We start from the raw sequence: 26,820 nt of genomic DNA on the forward strand, positions 1-26,820 counted from the left end.
GCAGGGGGTTGGACTCAATGGCCTTATGGGCCCCTTCCAACTCTACGATTCTATGATCTGCGTACTTCTTTGGCGATCACTGACTTTCTAGTCCTGGCTGTCATGACTTTTTGGATACTACATATATGTACTGTACAGGGTGCCAACGAATGACAAAAACCCTATTTGTTTATGTATAAATAAGCACTATGTCATTCATATACACCCATGGGCATCACCACATTTTGGCTCCGTGTGTGTGTGTGTGTGTGTGCGTTTTAATTCAACAGCTATTTTATTCACACTGAATACATGCAGACATTTTTATTCCATTTTTTCTGCAGTTCCAGCTTCTCTCACCTGGGCATGCTGCCATTTTGCAAACTTGGATGGTCTCTGGCTTCTCATTTTCACACTGACCAATATTGTTGTCATTGGACTTGCAGACCACCTGGCGCTGCTGGATGCCTTCTCCGCAGCTGACAGAGCACTGCCACAGAGGAAGAAGAAAAATACATCTATCAGGGAGGAGGAAAGGAGGAGGGCTGGAGCTCTTCAAATGCACTCCCCTGAGACACCAGAAGAAAACAGCACTGAGCCAGCAAGGAGGATCCATAGGTGTGCAAGTCACTGGGGCAGCGAGTGCAAAACGCTGCTGTGCACATGGTTCCTCTCCCTAGATTCATGCATCCAAAGCAAATGCAATTTCAATCACTACATTAGGATAACTGCAAACACACACAATATCCCCTCCACTCCAATATGTAGCCAACTATTAAAGCTGTAGCGAGAATTTCTGGATGAGAACTAGTCCATGTTTGTGAAATACAAATAAAATAATATTTTTTTACCACAGTGGAACTTATCTCCTTGACTAAATTAGACATATAACCCTGAGGGCAAGACTTGATGTCAGTATTTTAAATTCTACAACACTTAGCTTAATCTGTCTATTTTCACAAACATGCTTGATGCCAAGCCACTATTGATGCGTAAGTTGTCTTACAATATTTTATTCTCAAACTGTTTTTAGAAAAAAATCAAGACAATGTCAGGCAAGGGAGTTTGTGTCATGATATATATATTTAGAAAAGCATGAGCGCTCAAAACAAATGAGACCATTTCTTGAAAGATTATATCAGGTCTTGTAGCAGTTTCAGTTTTAGCCAGACATATTTTTGAACTCCTCTGCAACTGCGATATCTAGGATTTTCTGGATTCCAGTAACATCTCCTGAAAAGCCACATCAAAATCGCAAGCCATTTGTTTACAGACAGCAAACTAAATTTCCCCAACCCCATTCTCAAATTCTCCTGTAATACTAGTGGGGATTGGTGTTGTGCTGTGTGCTTTTTATTTTTTAAAAAAGTATCCTCCTGGCACAGCAAGTGCTCTCAAACCCTTCCAAACAAGGATAGCAATATTGTGATACAGCCTGAGCTATATTCCCTAATAGCAAACCCAGTAGGACAGACTCTGTTAAGTAGAGGGCTGTGGTCAAAGGAAGGACAGTTGCGTGCAGTGGCAGCTGGCGGCTTCATGTCCGTGGGGCAGTGGAACCTGAAGCACCTTGAATATCTCATTGAAAATTCGGACTAAAACCAATGGATGCCTCTTGCTGTAAGAAAGAAAGAAAGAAAGAAAGAAAGAAAGAAAGAAAGAAAGAAAGAAAGAAAGAAAGAAAGAAAGAAAGAAAGAAAGAAAGAAAGAAAGAAAGAAAGAAAGAAAGAAAGAAAGAAAGAAAGAAAGAAAGAAAGAAAGAAAACCAAGCAACTAGCAGCATCAACAGTATCATAGGAAAACTAGTGGCTAAAACCAACTGCAGCAGTTACTCGTTAGGATACAGGTACCAAAGTTCATTGTCAGTTGCAAGGAAGGAACCTGAGAAAAAGGCAATTTGTTAATGTAAATGTGAGAATGTGGATGAAGGTAGGGTGATGGCTCCCCAGTACAGCACATACTTTGCACGCAGAAAGTCCTAGGTTCAATCCTCAGCATCTCAAGGAAGGTTTGGAAAGACTCCTGTTTAAAACCCTCAAGAGCACCTATCAATGACTGTGGACAGCACTGAGCTAGATGGAACAATGGTCTGAGCTGGTATGAAGCAGCTTCCTAGGTTCCTTCCTAAGAAGGCCCTCGCTGTGCTTTGACAAATCATCAACCTGCTATCAAACCTAGATGTTCTGTGATGTGCTGCAGATGCAAGCAGAGGTTTATATTTTTATTACTTTACTTAAGGCACCAAAAACACCTAAGGTTAGTTATAGTAACGTAGCCCTGTGGCAGTGCTATCTTACCTGTGACCAAGCACCAGTCCTCCACTGGGCAGGACATGGGATGCGACTGCAGGAACGACGAGTGTCTGGCTTGTCTCCTGTGCAATATTTCGTGTGCACTGTCCTGTTTGTGCCGTTGTGTAGGTGCTGGATGCACTGCACCACTCTGATTTGGACTCCCAGCTTGCCACAGGACTTGCTACAGGCACCCCACTCCTCTGCCCCCCAGCTGCGAAGAGAACAGTAAAGCCATACACTGCCAGTCTGGGAACAGAAAGACTCATCAGCTTAGTTCTCATTGAGGAGGTAAAGCTGGACTGTGCCACTTCAGACTATAGGCAGGCACACAATAATTCCCTGCACACAGGAAACTAAGACATTGGGGGAAAACCTAGCCTAGCCTTCTCCCTATCATGCCAGTTTTCTACAGGCAGCGATTAGGGTTAGGGTTAGCTCAGATACAGATTTGTCATCTCATTGAAAATTAGGCCATCTGGGTTGCAAATCTGAAGGATGCTGAGATTTCAAATAGGAAATCTCAGAATATGATTATAGGTGCATCTTACTGTCCACAGATCAAAACTGAATGCTGAAATACATGGTCTGATCCACAATGGTGCTTCATACGTTCTTACCATTCTTAACCAGAATACATTATCAAAGCCTGACTGAAGTTAGGATGCACAGCCCTGACTTATAACAACTAAGGACTCTAATAATCCCAGCTTCTGTCATGAGCAACAACAGCAGGGCTGATTTCACATGACCATTATTATTATTATTTAAATTTATATGCCACCTTTCCTCTTAGAAGGAGCCTGGGGGACAAACAAATGACAAAACACTAAAAACATCCATAAAACAAAATATCTTTTTAAAAAAATCTTTAAAACTATTCCAACACAGAAGCAGACTGGGAGAAGGTCTTTACTTAAAAGGCTTGTTGAAAGAGGAAGCTCTTCAGTAGGCACCAAAAAGACAACAGAGGTGGCTCCAGTTTAATATTTAAGGGGAGGGATTTCCAAATGCTACGTGCCACTACACTGAAAGTCTGCTTCCTATGTTGTGCGGAACAGATTTCCTGATAAGATGGTATTTACAGGAGGCCCTCACCTGCAGAGCACAGAGATTGACTGAGTATATAAGGGGTAGGACGATCTTTCAGGTGTCCTGGTCCCAAGTTGTATAGTGCGTTATACACCAAAACTAAAACCTTGAACTTAGCCCAGTAACTAATGGGCAGCCAGTGCAATTCTTTCAGCAGTGGGGTAACATGTTGGCAATGTCCTGCCCCAGTAAGCAGTCGTGCTGCCGTATTTTGCACCAGCTGCATCTTCCAGACCAACCTCAAGGGCAGCCCCACATACAGTGCATTACAGTAATCCAGCCTAGTGGTTACCAGTGCATGGACAACAGTGGTCAGACTATCGTGGTCCAGAAACAGCCACAGCTATCTTACCAGTCGAAGCTGGTAAAAGGCACTCCTAGCCACTGAGGTTACCTGGGCCTCTAGCAACAAAGATGCATCCAGGAGCACCCCCAGACTACAAACCTGCTCTTTCAGAGGGAGTACAACCCCATCCAAAGCAGGCAACTGACCAATTATCCAGACTTGGGAACCACCAACCCACAAAGCCTCTGTCTTGCTAGGACTCAGACTCAGTTTACTGGCCCTTATCCAGCCCACCACCGAGTCCAGGCACTGGTCCGGGGGTTGCACGACCTCTCCCAATTCAGATGTTACTGAGAAATAGAGCTGGGTATCATCAGCATATTGTTGACACCTGATACAATAATAGACACATGGTGGCTTTTTATTTCAATATTCATAAATAAAATGGTCTTTCTAGTTTTTCAGAATGTGGTAACTTGCAATTTTATCACATACAAGACCATGATACCATGTAAATATTGAGGTGACTTCATCTCAGAAACAGTTGTGTGAATTGGCCCATAGGCATTTCAAACAATGGAAAATGGCTTATTTTACGTTCCTGCAGTACACATAAGGAATAATTTGCCCCTTTTTATTAGGGAGAGTAAAATTACATCTATGGATATATATATACATGTATATATTTCTTCTCCCATTGGGTCCGTGTCATAGGAGCTGATATCAAGTGCAAAAATACCTTTCCTTAAAGTGATGCTGCCTTGGACATTTATTTAAATAGAAAGGGAGGATACATTTTTTAAAAATAGAAACAAATAAAAGGTAATTGATCTGCATTGATAACAGTGCAAAGGTAAATATGACGTATAAAACCCCTGCAACAAATGCTCTTTATTTGAATTTTAATCTTGAATATACGCCAGAATAGGCTTTTCCCCCTTTCCGAGATTCCTCCTCTCCCCACCATTTCACACTCTCCCCCAGCCCCTAAAATAGTATTTCTGGTATGGAGCTGAAATGAAGACACAGTGATTTGCTCAAAGCCATGCAATGAGTTCATGGCTGACACTGGATTTAATCCTAAAACTAACTCAGGTACTGGATGCCTCACAGTTGAGAAGCGACAATAATGGCTTTAGTAAAACCACTTCTGCCTATTTTAACACTCAGCAACTTATTTCAGAAAAAGCTGGAAGATGCTGTGTTGGAAAAGAAGGGAAAAGCACTCACGCTGGTTGAGAGCACTCCTGCATGTTGCATCTCCTGCGGATTGGCTTTGGTTTCTTTCCATTATCGCAGAAGTTCCGATGCACCATTCGATTATCACTCTTCCTCCGGCAGCCATACTTGGTGTACTGTATCCCTGCAAAGCAGCAGAAGCAAAACTTCAACTATGAGGGTACCCACATGTCTGCTGAAGTTTCTCAAAGTGCACAGACATATGAGCAGTCTCCTGATAGATTGTAATACACAAGTCTAGCCCAGTACTACTATGTTAAATCAATCAATCAGTCAGTCAGTCAGTCAATATTCTGCCCTTCATCCCAGAAGGTGTGCAAGATGACAAACAAAACACTAAAAGCACTGCAAAACAAAAGTCTTCCGGGCCCTGAAAATGGTCTGCAGGCACCTAATATAGTCTTCTCTTGGAAGCTACTAGGTCCAGCCAGCATATGAAGCCCCTATGAAAAGACCATGAAAAAGTGTCAGGATACCAATATAACAAATACATTAAAAATAGTGCAGGCATGGTATTACGAAGCCTAGTGCCACAGTGCACAGGAAAAACTGATGTGCAGCTTCCATGTGGCACAGCAAACTGTTTTTAGATAAATTCCACCTGATAAAACTACTACTCTCTCTCTCTGGCTAACAGAGGCAGCCAAAATCCCCCCTTTTTTTCCTATTCATTTTTGTTTCCACTTTCACATCATGTTCATTTGCATAATAGGTCACTTTGCTGAATAGCCATATTACAGACAGAACAGCCATATAGAAAATGCACTCATTTAAAAATTGACCCCAATATGTTGCACTATTTGTGTGTGACTTCTATTTCGCAGACTTCCATTCACACCTTTGCATCACATGAATAAATCAGTCAGTAAATATTACACAACCACTACCACACCACCACTGCGTGCTTACAAGAAACCAAAGGCAGGAAGGATTTCACATCATAACACAATACAAAACAGATGCTGAATTTTGGAGTAATCAGCAGTTTTGGTCTTTCGGCCTCAGCTTAGACTTCATAGGAGGGCAACCGCCTATTGTGGTTGCTTGGCAACCCCAAAGGCAGCATTAATTACTTGTAAGACACCTGAGTCTATGGTATAAGTGCCTACAGATTGGAGCACTTTATCTCAAGTAGTTCACTTCACTAGGAGAGCTCCAGCCCGCAACCCTTTCCTTGCACACACAAAAATCTAGTTTAGCCAGTTTTCCTCGAGCATTCCCTCCTTGCAAGGAGAGGTGGTTCCTTACCCTGCATCAGAAAAAAATTACTAGGGTCCCATCTGCACTATACATTTAAAGCAGTATCATACTACTTTAAACAAACATGGCTTCCCCCAAAGAATCCTGGAAACTGTAGTTTGCTAAGGGTGCTGAGAACTGTTAGGAAGCCCCTATTGCCCTTCCCAGAGCTATAATTTCCAGAGTGGTTTAACAATGAATCCTCTTTCTATGGAATTCTGGGAATTGTAGTTCTGGGACGGGGAATAGGGGGTTTTCTAACAGCTCTCTAAACCAGCCTTTCCCAACCAGTGTGCCCCCAGATGTTGTTGGACCACAACTCCCATCAGCCTCAGCTAGCATTGCCAATGGTCAGGAAAGATGGGAATTGTGGTCCAACAACATCTGGAGGCACACTGGTTGGGAAAGGCTGCTCTAAACCCTTAACAAACTACAGTTTCCAGGATTCTTTGGGGGAAGCCATGATTGTTCAAAATGTTACAATACTGCTTTAAATGTATAGTACAGATCAGGCCTAGATCAGAATCCATGGCTTTGACTATTATGAATGGATTTAGTAATTTTATCAGAGAGCCTCTGGGGGTGGGACAATGCTCCTAGCATAAATATATGCTGAGACACAAACACAGGAGGAGTGAGCATTGCTCTAATGAGGTATTCGCCTTTCTAGTAAAAAACAAAAACAAAATAGACATCAAACCCTAGTCACAAACACAACCTGGGATGTAGTATGGACTTCATCAGCTGTTCCCAGGACACATCCCTAGAAATACAGCTTACATAGCCTACAACATTAGAAGAACAGACTTGAGTCAGCAAGTTCTGACTAGGCTTTTCAAAACCTACTTTTATTTGTTCAAATGCTCTGGATATAAGCTTGCATTTATTCACTCAGTATTCATTATTTCACTTCCTTTCAAAATGGATGCTGTGAGGAACTACAACCCCATCTAAAGTTTGAATTAATTTTCTTTGAAAAACCCTTCATGACCTCACAAAAGAATATTGATTTTGCCGTGGCTTTTTCTTTTCTCTTATTGGTAAGATCAATAATCTATAGCAAGCAATATCAGCCTAGGATGCAAGGTTCAGGAAGTAGAGGCAATAAAATGTGCATCTTGAGCTTGCCAAAATTTACTTTGCACTTAGAATGTGCAAAAATGCTGCTCCATTTAAAGTAGACTTGAGTTTGGCTTTGCTTGAATCTTCACTGAAGTTAAACCAAATATGTCATTCCCAGAGTGGAAGAATGTCCACTCTCATAGGCATTCATTCCAGTGTTTAACAGAAAGCCATTGAAATAGATAACTAAATAAAACCAGGCAAAAGTCTGCAACAGAGCAGTACAATTATTGCCAAAGGCACTCTTATTTTCCTCAAGGTTCTAAACCCAGCTTCTAATAGCTGGTTTCACACATACAGGTTCATTACTTGATAGACTGAGTGCAAAATCAAGTGGTGATTTGCACAAATGAATGAACTGCCACAGACTGAACCCTTGTCACAATACCTCACACTGCTTTTTGAAAGAGTCAATTCACACATTCAGTCATGAGCTATCAAGCACTGAGCAGTCATGGGAAAAACATGCTGTGAAGCAGTCCTCTACTAACAGAGAGCACTCTATAACCTGGAAGTGCTTCCAAGACACATAAACCAAGAAAAAGGCAGGGGGAATACCTCCTCCACAAGCTTTTGAGCACTGAGACCAGCTCTTAAGAGCCCACTCATAGGTGTCCATTTCTTCAAGGAGGACATTGTTGTTTCCAATGACAGGAAGGAGATCTTCATGGATGATGTACTTATACATCAAGCTACTCTTAGAATCATCTTCTTGTGAAACAATCTAGAATGCAGGGGAAGGGAAGAAACTGCAATGAGAGAGAAAAAATTCTATCTACTCTTTACACAAGCCTTCATAAATGCTGTGTGCACAGTTCACCAAGTAGCTGCTATGTCCATCAGATCCAAGTTCCAGAGGCTAAAGCCAAAAGCCAGCTTTAAAATGCATTTTGTAAGATGTTAAATTTCAGGGAAGGGAAAACAGAATTTTTAATTTTTCTCTTATAGTGCAGCAGGAATTTTGAAAAGGTACAGGTTTGGCCCAGTGAACAGAAAAGGGAAAAGGACAGCTGAGTTTCAACTTTAGCTTCTCTCTCTCTCTTCTCATTTGTAAAATAGAAAATGCCCAACTTCCCTACTTTGCATGGATCTTGCATACAATACTGAATTTATGAAGTGCTCTTAAATTAGCTCAATGTGAAACAGTTTTATCGGTGCAATTCAGCAAAAGGTTTCAACCAAAACAATGTTTCCCATGTATTGCTGCATGTGTGCATGAATCAGCATCTCTCCAGGACTCACCAGAACAGTGATGGCTTCATGTAGGGGCCCACTGGTTTTCAAGCTTTCCTTGCCATTCTCAGTGGTATACTCCCATTCCAAGCCCATCTCCAGGAAGGTGTTGCTCTTGACACCTTTGCCCTTGGGATTAAGAATGAAGTTGCCAGACGCTTGGTTCTTAACAGCTGTGGGGGGAAAGTTCATAAGGTAATTTCCTCTCAATGTGCTTTGCATACAGCAGAATAAATGACAATGGAATGTAGACATAGGCAATCAAAAAGTCAACACTGATGACAGAGTGTTTTAGCTTTTTAGCATTATTGTTAAGAATTGTGCCAATCTCAGTCATTCAAGGGCCAAAAAGGTCCATAGGGCATTGTACTGAAAAATAGGAATATGACCCTTCCCTATCTGTAGGAGGTAGTCTGACATAGCGGCTATGAGGCTGTGCTGTACAAAAGGAAATAATTTAACTCCCACCCCTCCCAGAACTCTCTACATGGCCTTAAGTCAAGCCACTGTCGCTCAGCCTCAGTTTCCCAAACATACCCTTCTGCAACATGGGACAAATGACACTAACATATATACAAGGATGTTGTAAGGATTAGAGAGATATACATGAAGTACCAATCAGATCAGACTAGTAAGATCAATCACAAAGGCCCCTTCGGGTCCTTGCAGTGCTGTATACATTACAATTATAGTAAGATTCACTAATAAGCAAAAAAACCTTGCGGTTTAAGAACGTACTTATAGCCCAAAGATATTTCTATCAAACTTTAAAAAGAAGGGAAATTGGGCAGCTATAGTGAATGCACCAGGGGAGCAGGAGACCTGACCTCCTCTCTGAGATATTGTACTGCTTTACAAATTTGTCAAAATGCAAACACAATTTGGGTTGGTCTTTCACAGTCCAATCCACTTGCTGTGGAGCTTGGAAAGATTTGGTAATATGTGCCTCTGAGCATATGGTGAGTGGTGGCAATACCTGCTATCTCCCGAGAAGGAGAATTACATTTTTGTTTGTTTGTTGTTCTTACTTTGCTTATTAGTATTGTTTCTACAGAGAATCTAATCTAGAAAATTTTAGTTCTCTCATTATTCATCCTAGAAACCTGTGTCAAATTTATTTTTATTAATTTCAAAGCCTTTTTATTGGTCAGTGTCATATGATGAAGAAGTCAACCTTTTGTTCTATTTCTACTTTGGGTGCATTAACAGTTGAATCTGAAACTGCAGTTTGCTGTAAAATCAGACGGATTACAATATGTTGCTACTTCAGGAATGACTCTAGCTGTTGGAAAAAACAAACTTAGCCTGCCCAAGATGCATGTTTTCAGCCTGCTATGTTTAAACCACTTCATTTAATACAGGTGGGCACGGTCAATTAAAAACATAGAGCACACCTAGAATTTTGCTGGAATATATTTCACCTCCCACTGTTTTATCTTGTGCAAACTGAGACACTTCTCATGACCACTGGAGACTATTCTGCAAAATAGTCAGTGCCATTATTCCACAATTTTTTTAGGTTTTTTAGTGTAAATTTTGCAAAGTGTTGCTGTACTTCACATATTCACAGAAACAGAATCAAAAGAAAATGATTTCCTATAGGAAACTTGACTAAAATTGCAAAGTAAATCAGACATATTTAAAGTGACCATCTGAACAATGTCAACTGTCTTAATAATGTTGCTTCCACCCTGCTAAAACAAGATCAGCACAGCACATATCTTGTTTCTATTATTTGGGCTGATTGCAGGTGTTGCCACCACTCACCATATGCTCAGAGGCACATGCACAAAACTGCAATCTCAAGTGATAAGGAACTTCATTCACCCAGCCCAAAATTCAGGATCATGCCACGTCAAGCTATTTTTCAAGTGTTTATACTTGTTTTTATGGTTACTGGATTTCAAAGGGATTTATTTATTATTGTGAGCTGCCTTGGTTTCCAGTTATCAATCCTACCTCACAGGGTTGTTGGAAAGACTCCATACACACACACTGCAGATGTAAAAATATATAGACCCCCATATAATAGTTTATTGTCAAACCAATTGCTCATTGTAGGACATTTTTTAAAAAATCAGTATTAGTTTCCTACATAAGGAAAGCAGTGATACCTAAGTAAGCCCTGCCTAATTGCTTTAAAAATAGGATTGGAGGGGGAGAGAACGATTTACAACACAAATACAATTCTTTGCTATGTTCAGTCAAAAGTCCAATTAATTTACAGCACAATTCTGGCCATGTCTACTCAAAAGTTAGTCCTACTGAATTCAATGGGGTTTACTCCAGGTATGTGAGATTAGCATTGCATCTTTACTCCCAGAAAAGTGAGTACTGGATTAAAGCTTCATATTGGAAAGGTTTTCCAAACATTGCCTTCTTTAACAGCCCAGGAAAATTTGAACTTGTTTGATTCCTGTACACAAGAGAAAGAAAAACTAAAAGCTATATACTTACTCAATTTATGAGATTTTCAAATAAGCAGGAAAAAAACAACCATTTTCTGCCATTGCAATGGGGTCTAGGCACTACCTGGAGGTCAACAAATCACAACCCTGACTTCACTTATTGGCTACAAACTTGAAAAGGCGGGGTTAGAGCAGCCAGCTATGAGCTGATTTAACAGAAGTTGTGGGGGGGGGAGCTGACGTTTTGGTGTATATCTTGTGAACCAGACCACCTAGAAACTTAATTTTTTAAAAGAAGTAAAGCTGAGAGTCCGGAGATTAAGGTGAGGCACCTGGAGACCTGGAGAGAACCCCCAAAATCTGGGGTCTCCGGGTGAAAACTGGAGACCGGGCAACCTTACTTGCATGCAAAGTTAGCAACGTGTGGGTTAATACCCAAAAGGTAGCTTGCTGGAGAAATCACACTATCAACATGTGAAAACCAAATTTAAAGTCCCACTCATTTCATTGTTAAGCATCTTTTTCTCCTATTCAGATTAGCAGGACTTTAACGTGCTTAATGCTGTTGGACTGAACCATGCAATCTTCTTTAATATGATCTTTTTGAGAGCACACTGTTAAAAAGACTTTTGCATAAATAGCAGTAGGCAATCTTGACTCCGTCTACCTATGCCCATTTTTTGGTTCTTACCAATTGCATGGGATGCAGGCTCCATCTCTTCAATCTGAATGTGCCTGGCGCCAGCTGGAATCTCAAACATTTTCAAAGCATCTACTGAAAATTGCAAAGAAAAGAAGCCATTCTTAAAGTGGGTAGTACTACAGCCAGAGATAAGTTCCATGAAACATTTCTCTTTAGACTCTGAAGCTGCAAGAATCTTCACTTAGAGGAAATAGCAGCTTTAAAAAAAACACACACACAAGTATTTTTTCTTTTGACTTTTGCTGCATCTACCAAGTATGTTTAGTTAAGTATGTGCTTAATACCTTGGGGACACCTCCTGCACAAAACCACATTGAAATTAATGGAGATGTTCCCTGTGGGCTGGGTAACACAATCCAGTTCGGGTACAGTAAGCCATTGAAAGGTTTTCTTAAGCCACCAGGTTGAGAGACAATTATGTTATTTTGTGTATATGGAGATTCGTATTTATGTACAAAAAAGCATGTACATGCTGAAGTTTGTGAGAAATGAATGAACAACATGGCTAGATGGACAGCATAAACAGGAAATTTCATACATTACACAATCAACACAGGTAACCTGCAAAAAGGGAAAGTACACACAAATTTAGAGAACAAACAGGATGTTCTGTACATTACTTGGTCAATATATACAAATGGATGAAAACCCTTGGATGAGTTCATATTCTCCATCACTTAGAGCAGCCTTTCCCAACCAGTGTGCCTCCAGATGTTGTTGGACCACAACTCCCATCAGCCTCAGTCAGCATTGCCAATGGTCAGGAAAGATGGGAATTGTGGTCCAACAACATCTGGAGGCACACTGGTTGGGAAAGGCTGATTTAGAGGCTATGCCTACTAACAAAGCAATCTCCAAAAAATCCCTGTTGATAGTGTTCCCTGGTGCACATTCCCAATCACATCATACTCTATCATCAGTGTTTGTATAAACATTACTTTCAGCTCACATTAACTCCAGTCACCTGCACACCCCCAGCAAAAATGTAGAGGAAGGTCCCACCTTCAATCTTGCATCTTCAGGTATGGTTGGAAATGTCACTTATCTAAAATTCTAGAAAACCCTGCCAATCAGTGTAGATAGTCTGATGCAGTATAAGATAGCTTCCTATGTTCCTAACTGCAGAATAATATTTTGGTCCCAAAATGAAAGTCCTCCACTGCCACCCAAAACATGCAAAAGTGTGGCCACCTCTCTCATTTGTGAAACATAACTACACATTCTGGAGATATATCAACCTATACCATTCCCCTCCTGACATCTACCTGGTAATGTTTGATGGAACAAACATGCGACGTGACACCATCACAACAGGAGCAAAAAAAATGCCAACTGCAATGGCCCAGGTGCCTTTTGTAACATGCAGTTAGGCCCATTTTTTGCACGTGGGTATGACTATCCAACATCAGAAAAAGATAAACAGCTGAGAATTTAGAGAAGGGAGCAGGGGGGGGAGAAGGATTGGGGGGAGAGAGAGAGAGTGCATACTTTAGGGTCCTGCTAGCTGAACTCCTAAGCTGTATAGAAAGAATAAAAGGCTGTCTTTTAATAGCAGCTTCCCCCAGCAACTGTGGTCCTAAACTGAAAGTTAGGAGAAAGGTACCTCTATCAAGCAGCACTTAAATGTTGTGTTCCTGTTGAAATTTGGACTGTCTCCTATGCTAAATTTCATAGTCTGTAGCTTGTAAAAAAAGTACTCTGCCTGGAAAAATCCTAGGTTTTCCCCACATTTTTTTTTAAAAGAGAAATTTATCCTTCTACTCTCACCTGACTGCTGTGGGGATTTGACCAAAGACCCCTTCACTGTTCGGCAGTGGGAATTATCACCCCCGCAAACACCACACTTGTCATCCTGCTTCAGAGAACCAATTTCTTTGTCACACCCAACGTGCTGTCATCATTATCACCATGAGAAGAAGAAAACACAAACACAGAGAAAATTGATATCAAACTGGCAACCCCATGAACAAACTTCAGTCCAGCAGTAGCGTAGAACTGTGCAGCAATAACATAGCAGCATACTTTTACATACATTTAGTGCAAGCAATCCTAATTAGCACTTTAAGTCCTATTCCTTTAATAATGGCTTCTCCCCAGATTATGATGTTAAGAGAACAATTGTTGCTGTTATGACAGTGTGGTGCCATAACATAATCCATGCTTGTTACAGCTGGCTATATTGCAAAATAACATAGCAACTACTGTCTACACATAGCAATGCCTTACAGTACGGATGGCCAAACTCCTCCTGCAAACACTTGTCTATGCTTTTTTCAAGGACTCTTACAAACCAATGAACAAAATAAACTTTTAAAAAATTAAAAATAAAAAACCCAACACATTAATTTATACTAACCTAACGTCATTTAAAAATCTTTGCACCACTGGTGATAACATATCATTAAACTACAAATAATGTATTACATGGAACCATAGATTCAGAGAGAAAAGCTGGCGAGGAAAAAATGGATGAATAAAAATCTGTTTCTCATACATATTTAGACCAACCAACATTTAGCCAAAGACCCCAGAGATATAGCAAGTGAATTATAGGAAGAGAGATAAAATCTGCTGGACTAGCTTGGCTGTGGGATAACATGATCTGATGGGTATTTTTTCCCTAAAGCAAGTACATCCCGAGTTTACCAGAAGGCTTCCCCTTATGTCTTCATTTCCTCCAAGACTCAACTTAAGATTGTTCCATGCCTAATAAGTATGGATAGAAAACATGGGCACCCAAGAAGAAGGTTTCTTTATACTCAGCTAACTCTAAAGGAATGTAGAAAGTATCATCATTTCTAAAGTAAAATTAAAAATAAAAATAAAACCAAAATGGCTAACAAGGACCTACACTCAGTGAATCCTAGAAGCAATGGAAAGTTGATGACAATTGAGCCATGGAATGCTGAGGGTGAGAAGGAAAAGAGGAAGGGGGAGAGGGAACTGGCCTGCTTGATTCCCTTACAGCAGTCTTGCCTAATCTAGTGCCCTCCAGAAGTTTTGGACTATAATTCCCCACCATCGCTGACCATTGTAGTTGGAAGTCCAAAACATCTGCAGGGAACCAGGTTGGGGAAGGCTGTATTACATCTTCTGATTTCCTGGAGGTTGGGGGAGGTTGTCAAATGTGGATCATGATATTTTTAAACAACTGCAACTTATATGGGGAGGCATCAGGAATGCAGAGGAAGGTGTGAAGGGAAAAGACACCTGTCCTTTTCTCTATCACCCAGGGAGATTGCAATGCAATATTTTGTTGCTGCTCCCCACTGCACAGTTTCCCTTGTTAGGAAAATATTGTTTTTAAAAGCTGTGAGAGTCCCAGATGGTCCACGTTTTAATGTGACATTGTCTTTGTTTTTTGTAATAACCTGTGTGATAGGTACTTTGAGGCTTTACTGGCATTCCATCCATAACAGGGTCAGACTCCAAGATAAAATACACTGACTAGTAGTTTTAAAATGCACTTCAGCACCTTGAAAGTCTGGACTAAACCTCGGAGCAGATTCCACTGCCCCACTGGCATGGAGCCACCAGCCACCACAGATTGTGTGTGTGTGTGTCTGTCTGTCTGTCTATATCTATTTATAATATTATCTGAAGTAAAGATCTATGTATCATTCTGTCATTAAAAGAGTTACCATCCAAGTGTTTTTAGAATATTTAGGGTGTGTTTGTGAGTGGAATGGATTAAATTGAATTATTAAATTCCCCCCCTCCAAAACCATCCTCAAAACCAAAATCTTCTTATTATCCTGGAAACAGTAAGAATTGTCCAGTGTTTTATTCTATATCTGGTGAGCTGAGCTGCACTTACTGAACAGTCTGCTACAAATATTTTAAAAAGTAAGCTATAAGATATATGGCAGTCACCATAATCACAGCCACACACAAAAAGCCAATGCAATTGAGTGACTTGGAGTGCTGGCTCTGAGGGACAAAAGCTCAACCCACTTGCTCAGTTGTGAGCTTCCTGTGCGGCCTGGAGCAAATACGATCTCTCATTGATTGTTTTTCCATCTGCAAAATGGCAACACAAAGGCTTACTTCACAAGGATGTGAGAACAAATGATGGGTGAGATCCTTAGCACATGTACTTCGAAGCATACTCTTCACACATCTGTTGGACTACCCTTCAAATAGGTGTTTTTTTTAAAAGGGTGTTATACACAGTGGGCGGAGAGAGGGCTGTTGCCCTCTACACTACCTAAATAACACACATTTGGCTAATGATCCAGATAACAAAACAAAAATCATTTCTCTTCTAAACAGAGCTGCTCTGTGAAACTCTGTGAAGGGTCAGCCAACATTAAAAATGTGTTCTCTGCCTGCTTTCTCTTTTGAACACAAACGGTATAGGGAAACTGATGAACCAGCAGGTTCAGTTACATACCACACACTCCCCCCTCATACAGACACTGTATGGGTCTCTATAGCTGCACCTGGTGCCATCATGAACAACCTGATTCATGAATACCACATCTCCAGTTTCCTCAGACTGGCATATGAGCTCACACTTCTGGGCATCTGCAGTAAAACACACAGAAAAATGTGGTACTACGTGTGGATTTTAGACAAAAATAAATTTCAGTATTTTGTAGAACAGAGCCAAAGTTTTCAGAACACATTTTTTTCTGAAGAATGTTGAGATTTTTCTTTTTCTCACTCTCCTAGAAAAAGAAGGCCACTTTGCAGAATTTTCACTGGATATTATCCACCATTATTAGTAGTAGTAGTAACAGTAGTGATAGTAGTAGATGCAGCAGCAAAATGGCTGCCATTTTCCTCACACAATGCCACAGAAAGAGGCTAGGTCCAGGGCATTATGGAGAATACAAAATGCTGCCCAGGCTACACAGTTCTTACTGTTCCCTCTTGCAGTGAGCCACACTGACTAGTTCCATCCCTGACACCCCCAAACATGTACAGCTCTTGTCAAGGAGTGGGGACACACAATACCTGGGGTAGATGCAGCCAGCACAGTCCCTCTCCCAGCTTGTGTGTTGATTTTTACAATCACAGCTGTGACAGATCTTTAACAGGCGAATCCTCTTAATAGGAAATATGTTTCTGAAGCTCTGGCCTACTGCTGACTTTACTTGTAGATGATTCTCTGTCTCAGGGACCACTTTCGTTGCAGCAGCAAGTGTAGAAGGCTTTCATTCCCCAGTGTAACTTGGGTCCACACGCTTCTGTTGCTCAACAACAGTAGAACACGATGGAATGAAAGAGGCCTGATGCTGGTGCTAGTTGTGTGGAGGAGGAGAGCAAGCCAGCCACAAATGTATGTGCAAGGACTGAGGCTCCAGGATTTTGGCAGAGAGAGCCTGTTTAAATACTAATTAAAGCAGGGAGAGCCAACAAGGTGCCCTCCAGATATTGTGGGATTACAAATCTTATCAGCCCACTCACCTATATTTTGTTGTTATGTACCTTCAAGTCGATCACGACTTATGGCGACCCTATTAATCAGCAACCTCCAATAGCATCTGTCGTGAACCATCCTGTTCAGGTCTGTGGCTTCCTTTATGGAATCAATCAATCTCTTGTTTGATCTTCCTTTTTTCCTACTCCCTTCTGTTTTTACCAGCATTATTGTCTTTTCTAGTGAATCATGTCTTCTGATAATGGGTCCAAAGTATGATAACCTCAGTTTCATCATTTTAGCTCCTAGTGATAGTTCTGGTTTAATTTGTTCTAACACCCAATTATTTGTCTTTTTCGCAGTCCATTGTCTAACTTTCACATCCATACATAGAGATCAGGAATACCATGGTCTGAATGATCCTGACTTTAGTGTTCAGTGATACATCTTTCCATTTGAGGGCCTTTCCTAGTTCTCTCATAGCTGCCCTCGCCAGTCCTAGCCTTCTTCTGATTTCTTGACTATTGTCTCCACTTTGGTTAATGACTGCCAAGGTATTGATAATCCTTGACAAGTTCAATGTCCTCATTGTCAACTTTAAAGTTACATAAATCTTCTGTTGTCATTACTTTAGTCTTCCTGATGTTCAGCTGTAGTCCTGCTTTTGTAATTTCCTCTTTAACTTTCAACAGCATTCGTTTCAAATCATTACTGGTTTCTGCTAGTAGGATGGTACTGTCTACATATCTTAAATTACTGATATTTCTCCCTCCAATTTTCACACCTCCTTCATCTTGGTCCAATCCCGCTTTCCGTATGATATGTTCTGCCTATAGATTAAACAAATAGGGTGATAAAATACACCCCTGTCTCACACCCTTTCCGATGGGGATCCAATCAGTTTCTCCATATTCTGTCCTTACAAGTAGCCTCTTGTGCAGAGTATAGGTTGCACATCAGAATAATCAGATGCTGTGGCACACCCATTTATTTTAAAGCATTCCATAGTTTTTCATGATCTACACAATCAAAGGCTTTGCTGTAATCTATAAAGCACAGGGTGATTTCCTTCTGAAATACCTGGGTGCATTCCTTTATCCAACGTATGTTTGCAATATGATCTCTGGTGCCTCTTCCTTTTCTGAATCCAGCTTGGACATCTGGCATTTCTCGCTCCATATATGATAAGAGACTTTGCTGTAGAATCTTGAGCATTACTTTACTTGCATGGGATATTAAGGCTATATTGATCATTTGGTGATGTCCACGTGTATAGTCATCTTTTCGGTTGTTCAAAAAATATGTTCGCAAGAAAAATTATTGGCTTCACAAAATTCAATAAGTCTTTCTCCTGCTTCGTTTCTGTCTCCTAGGCCCCATTTCCCCACAATTCCTAATTCTTCTCTGTTCCCTGCTTTTGCATTCCAGTACCCCATGACTATCAGCACATCTTGTTTTGATGTGTGATCAATTTCTTCCTGTACTTCTGCATAAAATCTCTCCAATTCTTCTTCTTCTGCATTTGCCGTAGGAGCATAGACTTGGATGATGGTTATGTTAATAGATTTCCCGTTAAATCTCAGTGATATCACTCGCTCAGACCTTGCATTGTAGCTCTTAATTGTTTTTGCTACATTACTTCTCACTATTAAAGCAATCCCGTTTCTTCTTAATTTCTCATTTCCTGCATAAAATATTTTGTAGTTGCCTGATTGGAAATGTCCCATTCCCGTCCATTTTAATTCACTCATGCCAAGTATTGTGATGTTGATATGTTCCATTTCTTTCTTGGCAATTTCTAACGTTCCCTGGTTCATGCTTCTCACATTCCATGTTCCTATGGTGTGCGTCGTACAACTCTGGACTCTCCTTTCACATCTGTGCGCATCAGCCTCTAGGCTTCCTTTCGGCTTTGACCCAGCTGCGTCATTAGTCACAGAGCTACTCGTACTTGTCCTTTGTTCTTCCCCAGTAGCTCGGTGAGTTCCTTCTGACCTGGGGGTCTCCTCTTCCAGCACTATCTCATGTTGCATTTTGGATACTCTGTTCATAGGGTTTTCATGGTAAGAGGTATTCAGAGGTGGTTTACCATTGCCTTCCTCTGAGTCTGGATGCATCTTAGTCTGGTGTCTCAGCTTTGACCATTCCGCCTTGGGTGCCCCTGCTAGGAGTCTAGCCTCTTGGTCTACACTCCTGATGCATTGCTCTCAGCTTCTTCAGCACTCTCAAACCCCCTCACCACACTAAGGTGTGCATCCTAGAGGGGGCTCATTTATATTAGGAGATATAAAATGGCAGCATGGCCAATGATCAGGTATGAGTTGTAGGCCAACAACATCTGGAGCGCACTACATTAGTTACTCCTGACTTAAAGTAGAGCGTGCACACTGTCCACACAAGGCTTGCATTCTGCTCAAAGTCCTGGCTGCTCCTGGAACTCTCCGCTCCGCCAGTTCAAACTAGATTCAAGTAAGTACCTGAAGGAGCAGTGGAACTCTCACAGCCCATCATTCTGTAGGACCATATGTGGACTGGCTTGCTCTGTATTGGACAAGCTTCCCTATCCCAAACTGTAAGACATCCAAAATGTTCAGTTAGGAGGTCCTGGAACATGTGTAGATCTTAGCCATTTTGGGTTATATTTCATATTCTCTATTTTGGAAGAGATTAAAAAATGTTCCCAATTAGACTTTTCTTGATATACATACAGGGTGTCTGACTATGGCTTCATTTGCATGTCATGCTGTATTCATTGTTTAGTACAACGTGCACGAGAAGGGAAAAGCTGCAGAAAGTCTTGGGCTCACATGATCCCCATTCCCCCTCTCACTTTTGCTTTCATTTCCCCTTAGCTGCATTGCAGTTTGTCTTGTTGTCTAGTGGGACAAACACTAACTATGGTTAATTTCAGTGGTTAGCAATAACCAGTTCTGAGTTCAGATGATACAGTAAACTGTGGTCAACTAAAAGCTGAAGCTTTCAAACTCCTCCTCTCAGACATATGGGGGGAGGAGGGAGAGCACATGAGCCCAAGGATCACAGTGGCTCGTGCACCTTGCACTAAATCATAGCTTAGCATGAGATCCGAATGCAGCCTTTGTGTGTTTCACATTTAAAATTTCTTGCTAGTGTGGAAAAAAACAATGTTGAGAAGAGTCAGTCTCTCCTTTAGGGTATAAAGTCAGGGCAGCTAGCTATGCTCTGGATTCATTCAAAGAATCATGGGTCTGGAGTGTTTCAGTAACTTACCATCGTGATGTTCATAGGGAAGCCAAGTGTGCTTAGAGTTTTGGTGAGTGTAGTAAGAGTTCCTCTTGGAGCATTGCTGGGAACGAAAATCCTCATAGGGACCACGGCACTCTTCTGTATTGCAGACTTGGTACTCGTATGTGGCACCTGGGCAATGGCGCCCTCCATAGGCTGGGCTGGAAAACAGACAAACAGCTGCTTAGGGAGCATTGCATTCATATGCCCCTCCCCAAAAAAACATAAACAGGCATTGCATTCAGCTTGATTTTTTTTAATCCTAGCTCTTTTGCTGCTTTGTACTAGAAGCTTTGGCAAACTCACAGATTGGAGAAGCAAAGTACGGGCCCCCAAAATTACAAGGACCGAATATCCCTGTCCAGTTATGTCCAGTTAACTGATGCAGAAGCCTCTGTAGTAAATTCCTCTTTGTTCTCCTGTCCCTCCCCAGATCTGAAACAAATATTAGCAGATTCATGTAGTGCCTCAGTTGCTAGATTGTGCCACTTTAGGCTACATATGGCATATAACATGTCTGCAGGCTTCCCATATTACATACAGAGCCAACATGCCCAGGAGATTCTAGCCTAGCCAACTCCCTGACAGGCTAGCTTTGTATCTCTGGCACTGAGTTGTAAATGTGGAACCATCCACCCCATCTACCTCATACCTACAGCATGAAATGGTAAATCCAGTAAATCTCAGGGAAAGGGCAGGCCCACAGTCAGCACATGGCACTGTTCGGCAGCTGCGGGGGGGGGGGCACCTTCATGCCTGCCCTGGATTCCTGCACCAAGTGACTACAGACTACCATTTAAAATTTCCCACAAAGCCCCAAACCAAAGCTACACTGGTTGCTCTGGAGCATTGTGGGAAATGTAAAATGGCAGCTTGCAGCCAGATAAACCAGGCAGCTGGGAGGGAGGGTGGCATACTCCACAGCAGGAGACTCATGAAGGACATAACTTGAGAAGGGATCATAGCAGTAGAGGACCTACCAACATAGGAGCCAGACCTAGGGAAGAGCTCCACTCATCCATAACACTGGTCTTATGTTAGCTATATGCCACACTTAGTCTGCATATGCGCACCCATATATGCACACCCAAGATTTATGCTCCTAATGTTACATTTGGATTCTGAATTGTAAACAATCATATCTGCAACAGCCGTAAAGGTGAAGAGAAAGAGGTCCTTCAGCCTTCTAGTACTTGCACATTGTTCTACTTTTCCTTTGTCTAAGATTTCTCATGAACTCCCTCCTCTTTTTTTGTTTTTGGTGATCAGATACATTAGAAGGAAAAGAGGCCCCTTCTGTCCTCTGCAAGATACAATTTGCCAAATGACAGAAGGCCAAACTTACGGTGGGTTGTTGCAGTTCCTGCTGCGGGAGCGTACCCCACCCCCACAAGTCCTGGAGCAGGAACCAAATTTGGACCAGGAACTCCAGCTGCTATCCTGGCTGTAAGGTTGTTCTGAAGTCTTCCAGATGCAGTGACCCTTGAAACACCACTGGAACAGGAGAAGAAACAGGGGTTACCTGAACACCTGCCTCTTCATAACTGTCCAGTGTTAGTGAGGAGAGCAGTTCTACAGCCACGGAAGCACCCAGCTTTACAATATGGTTCGGAATCTGTTTCTCCCACTCTCATTGGTCAGGCGGACAGTGATGGCTGTGAAGTCACGAAACCTTAAAGTAATAAAGAAAGGTCTCAGGGAGCCTGGGTGGTACAGTGCATTCATGAAAAAAGCCTGTCACCTCTGGAGTACCGAATAAATACCCTGGCACAGATTGCAAACTGAAACCACACTGTAGTCAACACTCCTACCCTTGTCCTTATTTTTTCCATGTCAGAGGTTTTCTTATTTGCTTGGAAAAGCTCAAAAGGCTGGAACAGGAAGGCATGGAATGAACCTCATGTTTGCCGTGACTGCGGTGAACACGAAGCACAAACACCAAATGCTCATCCCTAAAAATGCGGTGAACATACCAGGAGTTGCTGCTAGTCAGGATTTCCTGATGTGTGGACATGAGTATGATGTGCAGCTGACCTTAACACTACTGTGGAAAACACCAGTGTAAGGCCAGCACAGCCATGACAAACACAGTTTACCAAGCAGTGTATGCAGACTTAAGTGACAGTCCGTGTTGAATTAAATACCGTTATCATTAGATTTTTATATTTATATTTAATTGAAATTTAGAGATTGCTTTTCCACCCAAAGATGCCCAAAGCAATTTACAACACAGAATTAAATAACAGAACATGAAACACTCTATTTTTAAAAGTTTCATTTTAAAGCTAACAGTTAATAGCATTGGAATATAACAGCATCAGCATTAAAAACATATGGCCATGCAGAACAAATGCTTCTTCACCCAAGATGTCAAAAGACCTTAATGGAACATGTCTGAGTGAGCCTGTCTAGGCAGAGAATGTCATGATTCAAGCGCCATTACCAAATGAATATCTATCCATCCATCTATTCATCCATTCGTCTAGTATTCCTTGTGGCAGACATAGCCATGCTGCCCTCCAGATGCTGTTGGACTACAACTCCCATCAGCCCCAGTCAGCACAGCCATTGGTCTGGGATCATGGGCCCTGTAGTCCATCAACATCTGGAGGGCACAGTGTTGCCTATCCTGCCTCTACAGCAGTGGTTCTCAATCTTTTTTGGTTCGCGGTGCACTGTAAAACATATAAAAATTTTCTGGCGCACATCGTGTACAAAATTAAAAATATATTAACATATTTTAAACTATGAATAAAAATATCTTAATAATAATATACTTTCATAATATTCACGGCACACCTAGCCACCTCTTGCAGCGCACCAGTGTGGCCCGGCGCACCATTTGAGAATCACTACTCTACGGTATTCCTCACCTTGCCATACTAGGGCTTTGACAGGTCAAATACAGCACCATGAGTTTAGCTTGGAAATAAACTAGCAGCAACAATTGCTGATGCTTCCAGAAGCTAGCACCTGACAAAGGTCTTGCTCTTGCTGCGACATTCTGAACTGTACTTTTCTTTTCTTGGACTGGGAGCAAAGGTGATAGAAACAGTGGTAATACATAATCCACATTGAAATGGTTTATTTAAGCATAACTGAAGTGAAGCACTGTACTGCTGAGGTTAACTTGAGAACAAACACATGGAATGTAGGTGTTAACATAATGCTTCTCACAGTGGGGTACAGAAAGGACTATCAACAAATCAGTGTGAGATTCTTATGTGGTACCATAATTCATTGTTTTCTATAAATATGTGGTACTTTTGTACAGGAATACCCCACATTAATGTACGGAATGGGTCCAGAGCGAGTACGTAAATCAAAAATGTACTTACAGTGAAGCACTACCTTTTCTTTTTATCTGCCATTAAATTGCAAAGCCAAACGTGTTTGAACGGGGAAACGGCAGCCGCCAGAGCCTTCCTAAGGAGCAGGGAAGGAAAAAACCCCACCGCTGCCTGGAAAGAAACGAAGCTGGCGGCAGAAGGCGAGAAGGCTGCAAAGAGGAGCTGCAGCCACAGGCTCCCAGCCCAGGCTCATCTCACGAGAAATGTGAGAACTAAAAAGGGGGAACGGCAGCCGCCGGAGCCCTCTTAAGGAGGAGGGAAGGAAAGTAAAAAAAACCCACTGCCGCCTGGAAAGAAACGAAGCTGGTGGCAAAAGGCGAGAAGGCTCCCACCCCAGGCTCGTCTCGGAGGAACGGCAGCCGCCGGAGCCCTCAACAGGGCTAAGGAGGGGAGAGGTAAAAAATCTCCGAACAAACGCCCCAGACAAAACAAAACTGTGAGAGAGTGGAGGGAACGAGGAAAAGGGAATAATAGGTTCAGTCCCACTCACTCAATCACTCATAAAACTTAGCTATAATGCTACACTAGTAAAATTAAAAGAGTTAAGTGTCCGTTCTTGTGAAGCTAGCGTACGTAAAGAGGGGAATGGTGCTACTGTAAATATGTCCGTACTCGCGAGTGTCCGTAAATTGAAGGTCCGTATCGCGGGGTATTCCTGTAATAATTTTAAGAAGACGTTCTCCAAGATGTAATTATTAAAGTCCCAAACTTTGTGTTTTTTCCCCCAACCATTGCCAATTTGGGGGAAGGGTGGGCATACACAAAGTGTATGAATGTTCTGGACTATTGAAAGGTGTATGCTAGTCCCTAAATAATATGGCATAGCCTGTGCGCCCATATGCAAAAGATTTTGGCAGGGGTGAGATATACCTGCTAAGGGTGAAACTGACCAATATAAGATCCAACATCATGGGTACCTTGCCTGATGCACACTCAGTTCCATCCAAAGGAGGTCCTTTCTTCGTTTTACAGAAATAAGGGTTATCTGGATGGCTGCACCACAGCTGCTTGCAAGGGTCAAAAGTTCTGAACTGTGAAGAAGGAAAAACAGTGCACACAAAGGGAATCTCTCTGGACATTTAAGCCAGTTGAAAGTACAATAGCTTACTCACACCAGTACCTCAACTAATGATCTAGTGCAGAATCCTATGTTATTGTATTATAACGTCCATTTTGAGAAAGCTTTAGGCTGGGCGCCAGCCAGAGAACAATATATTAAATGAAGGATATTTCTAGGTTAGGTTTTCAGCCTTTTGCATTGCCCTGTGCCTTTAAGAGAAACCCAGGATACAGATTTTAAAAGCAACAACAAAAAATAAGATGGCTAGCCTAACCTAGATAGCTCTGAAACCCCCTTTACGCATTCCTTCTTGGCACAACTACAACAGCTCCAGTGGCTGCTGCCACGCTAGTCAGAGAACATCTGAAGTCTCCTGTCCAACACAGGTGCTTCCAATGCTATTATACAAAAACACAGATGATGCCCAGCCCCCTTGGGAAGCAGGTTGCCTGCATGGTTGTTAACCATCATCAGAAGCACCTACCAGCATCAGAAAACAACTTCCGATATTCTCCAGTTGGTGTAAGAACAACTGCAGGAATGGTTAAAACCACACTGGCAAGAGATGTCCAAAAAAGGGTCTATTCTGGGAATCCTGCCATGATAATAATTTGGTAAATCTAAATGTGCACTAAAGGAAAAGGAGTATTAACTGCATTGTTAAGTAGACAAATTATCATCCACTTTGCCCCCCCCCCGATGCTTTCTACCATACACGGCAGCAAATCTGAGTTTTCTACTCAAATGTATCCTGTGACAGTGATTTGCAGCCAATCCTGGCTTTTTGATCAGTACATCTGTACAAGACACATATTTGTCTCATTCACACATATTTTTAGGTGTATACCTCAAAAAAATAACATGTAGCATCCAATGGTAGCTTCGTCTCAGCAGAAGACCCTTCTGCTCATGCAAGTTGAGGTTCCTGATCTTTTGCAGATCCACCACACCACACCCAAACCTGTCCTCCCCTGTCAAAACCATCTCCTGACTGTTGGGAGACCCACTGAAACAGAATGGAATATGACACTGAAGTCTGCATTTGGCTGGGGAGGGGGTGGGGGGGATCAGCAAAAATCAGGTACCCAGACATTCATGAGCAGAAGTGCTTTCCACTAAGGCAAGGGTGTGGAACTATTTCTGCCCAGAGAACCAGATCCAAAAGTGGTCAACAAGATCCAAAAGTTGTTAACCCAGCTCTGATAGGTGCACCATATGACAGTTATTTCAACTTCAAGCCGGGACCACTTTGACTGTGTGTCACATGGTGCCAGACGCAGGAAAGATGGCTGCGATTTGTCCCAAATGACCTTGCAGGCCAAATCCACAGGCCTAGCAGGACAAGTTAAGCCCACAGGCTGGAGGTTTCCCACCAATGCACAGCCACCACTGGATACAACTAAGTGTGTGAATCCTCCCTTTTTGTTTATGCAAGAGCAGGCAGAGGGAAGAAGCAGCAGGCCGTACCAACAGGATGTCTATACTCACGGCTGTGCATGTTTTGTAGCCAACACCAAAGTCAAAGCGGCATTGCTCATCCATGGAGTAATTGATTCCTGGCAGTTCTGGCAGCTTAGGCCAGTTGTGCTCAAAAGGGTCGTCCAAGAGGCAGTCATAGGAACTGCAGCAAAAGGCAATGAAGAAAGTGTGCTAGAGGTTATCTTTTCCTTGCAGCTTTGGCATTTCTATTCAGGTACTCCATAGGTCCCTCTTCTCCTAAGCAGTTGGGCATCCCAGATTGTATTTCGCCATCTTAACGCAACATCAAATTATGAATATCTCCTATTTCAGTGAGCATCCTTTTTACCCATTCATGTTTTCCATAGAAAACAAACAAAACAAACTAGTTTAAGATCCCAAGATATTTTTTTAAAAAAACCCTAAAGTAGACCTACTGTATGTAACGATTCAGCTCTTGCTTGCTACATCGGGACCAGTGGTAACGGTGGAATGCAGCCTGTACCAGTGGTGCCATAATGCTTCCCATGCTGGTTTCATCAGCACATCGGTTACCTTGGCCATCATGTTCCATACCTAACCTGTTAAAAAAAGTCTGTAAGTGGTACTCCAAAGCATCAAGCTATATGAAACAGTGAATAATGAAACAGCAGTAGCATTTTGAATACTAGTTCTCATTTACCGCCACATGTTCAAAACTCATACAAAAGCAATCCTAGTTATTGTCTTAA

At 41.9% G+C, this 26,820-nt stretch overlaps 1 protein-coding gene across 10 annotated transcripts in view; it reads right to left on the reverse strand.

Annotated features, from left to right (window-relative positions):
* The window catches only part of ADAMTS14 (ADAM metallopeptidase with thrombospondin type 1 motif 14), a 96,058-nt gene that overhangs the window by 7,618 nt on the left and 61,620 nt on the right, over positions 1–26,820 (reverse strand). For 8 of the 10 annotated variants that reach the window (XM_061635261.1, XM_061635259.1, XM_061635266.1 and 5 more), the window contains 13 exons: positions 26,527–26,670; positions 26,120–26,252; positions 24,489–24,602; positions 21,567–21,715; positions 20,207–20,382; positions 15,986–16,119; positions 13,360–13,483; positions 11,581–11,664; positions 8,491–8,654; positions 7,807–7,972; positions 4,879–5,011; positions 2,277–2,484; positions 340–469 (listed from right to left, as the gene is read on the reverse strand). In XM_061635261.1, coding sequence (XP_061491245.1) covers positions 340–469; positions 2,277–2,484; positions 4,879–5,011; positions 7,807–7,972; positions 8,491–8,654; positions 11,581–11,664; positions 13,360–13,483; positions 15,986–16,119; positions 20,207–20,382; positions 21,567–21,715; positions 24,489–24,602; positions 26,120–26,252; positions 26,527–26,670 — 1,859 coding nt within the window. The remainder of the gene's footprint in view (positions 1–339; positions 470–2,276; positions 2,485–4,878; positions 5,012–7,806; positions 7,973–8,490; positions 8,655–11,580; positions 11,665–13,359; positions 13,484–15,985; positions 16,120–20,206; positions 20,383–21,566; positions 21,716–24,488; positions 24,603–26,119; positions 26,253–26,526; positions 26,671–26,820) is intronic. The other 2 variants (XM_061635262.1, XM_061635260.1) reach the window with 1 other exon arrangement.

Source organism: Rhineura floridana, chromosome 7 (genome assembly GCF_030035675.1).
Source record: "Rhineura floridana isolate rRhiFlo1 chromosome 7, rRhiFlo1.hap2, whole genome shotgun sequence".
Taxonomy (NCBI): domain Eukaryota; kingdom Metazoa; phylum Chordata; class Lepidosauria; order Squamata; family Rhineuridae; genus Rhineura; species Rhineura floridana.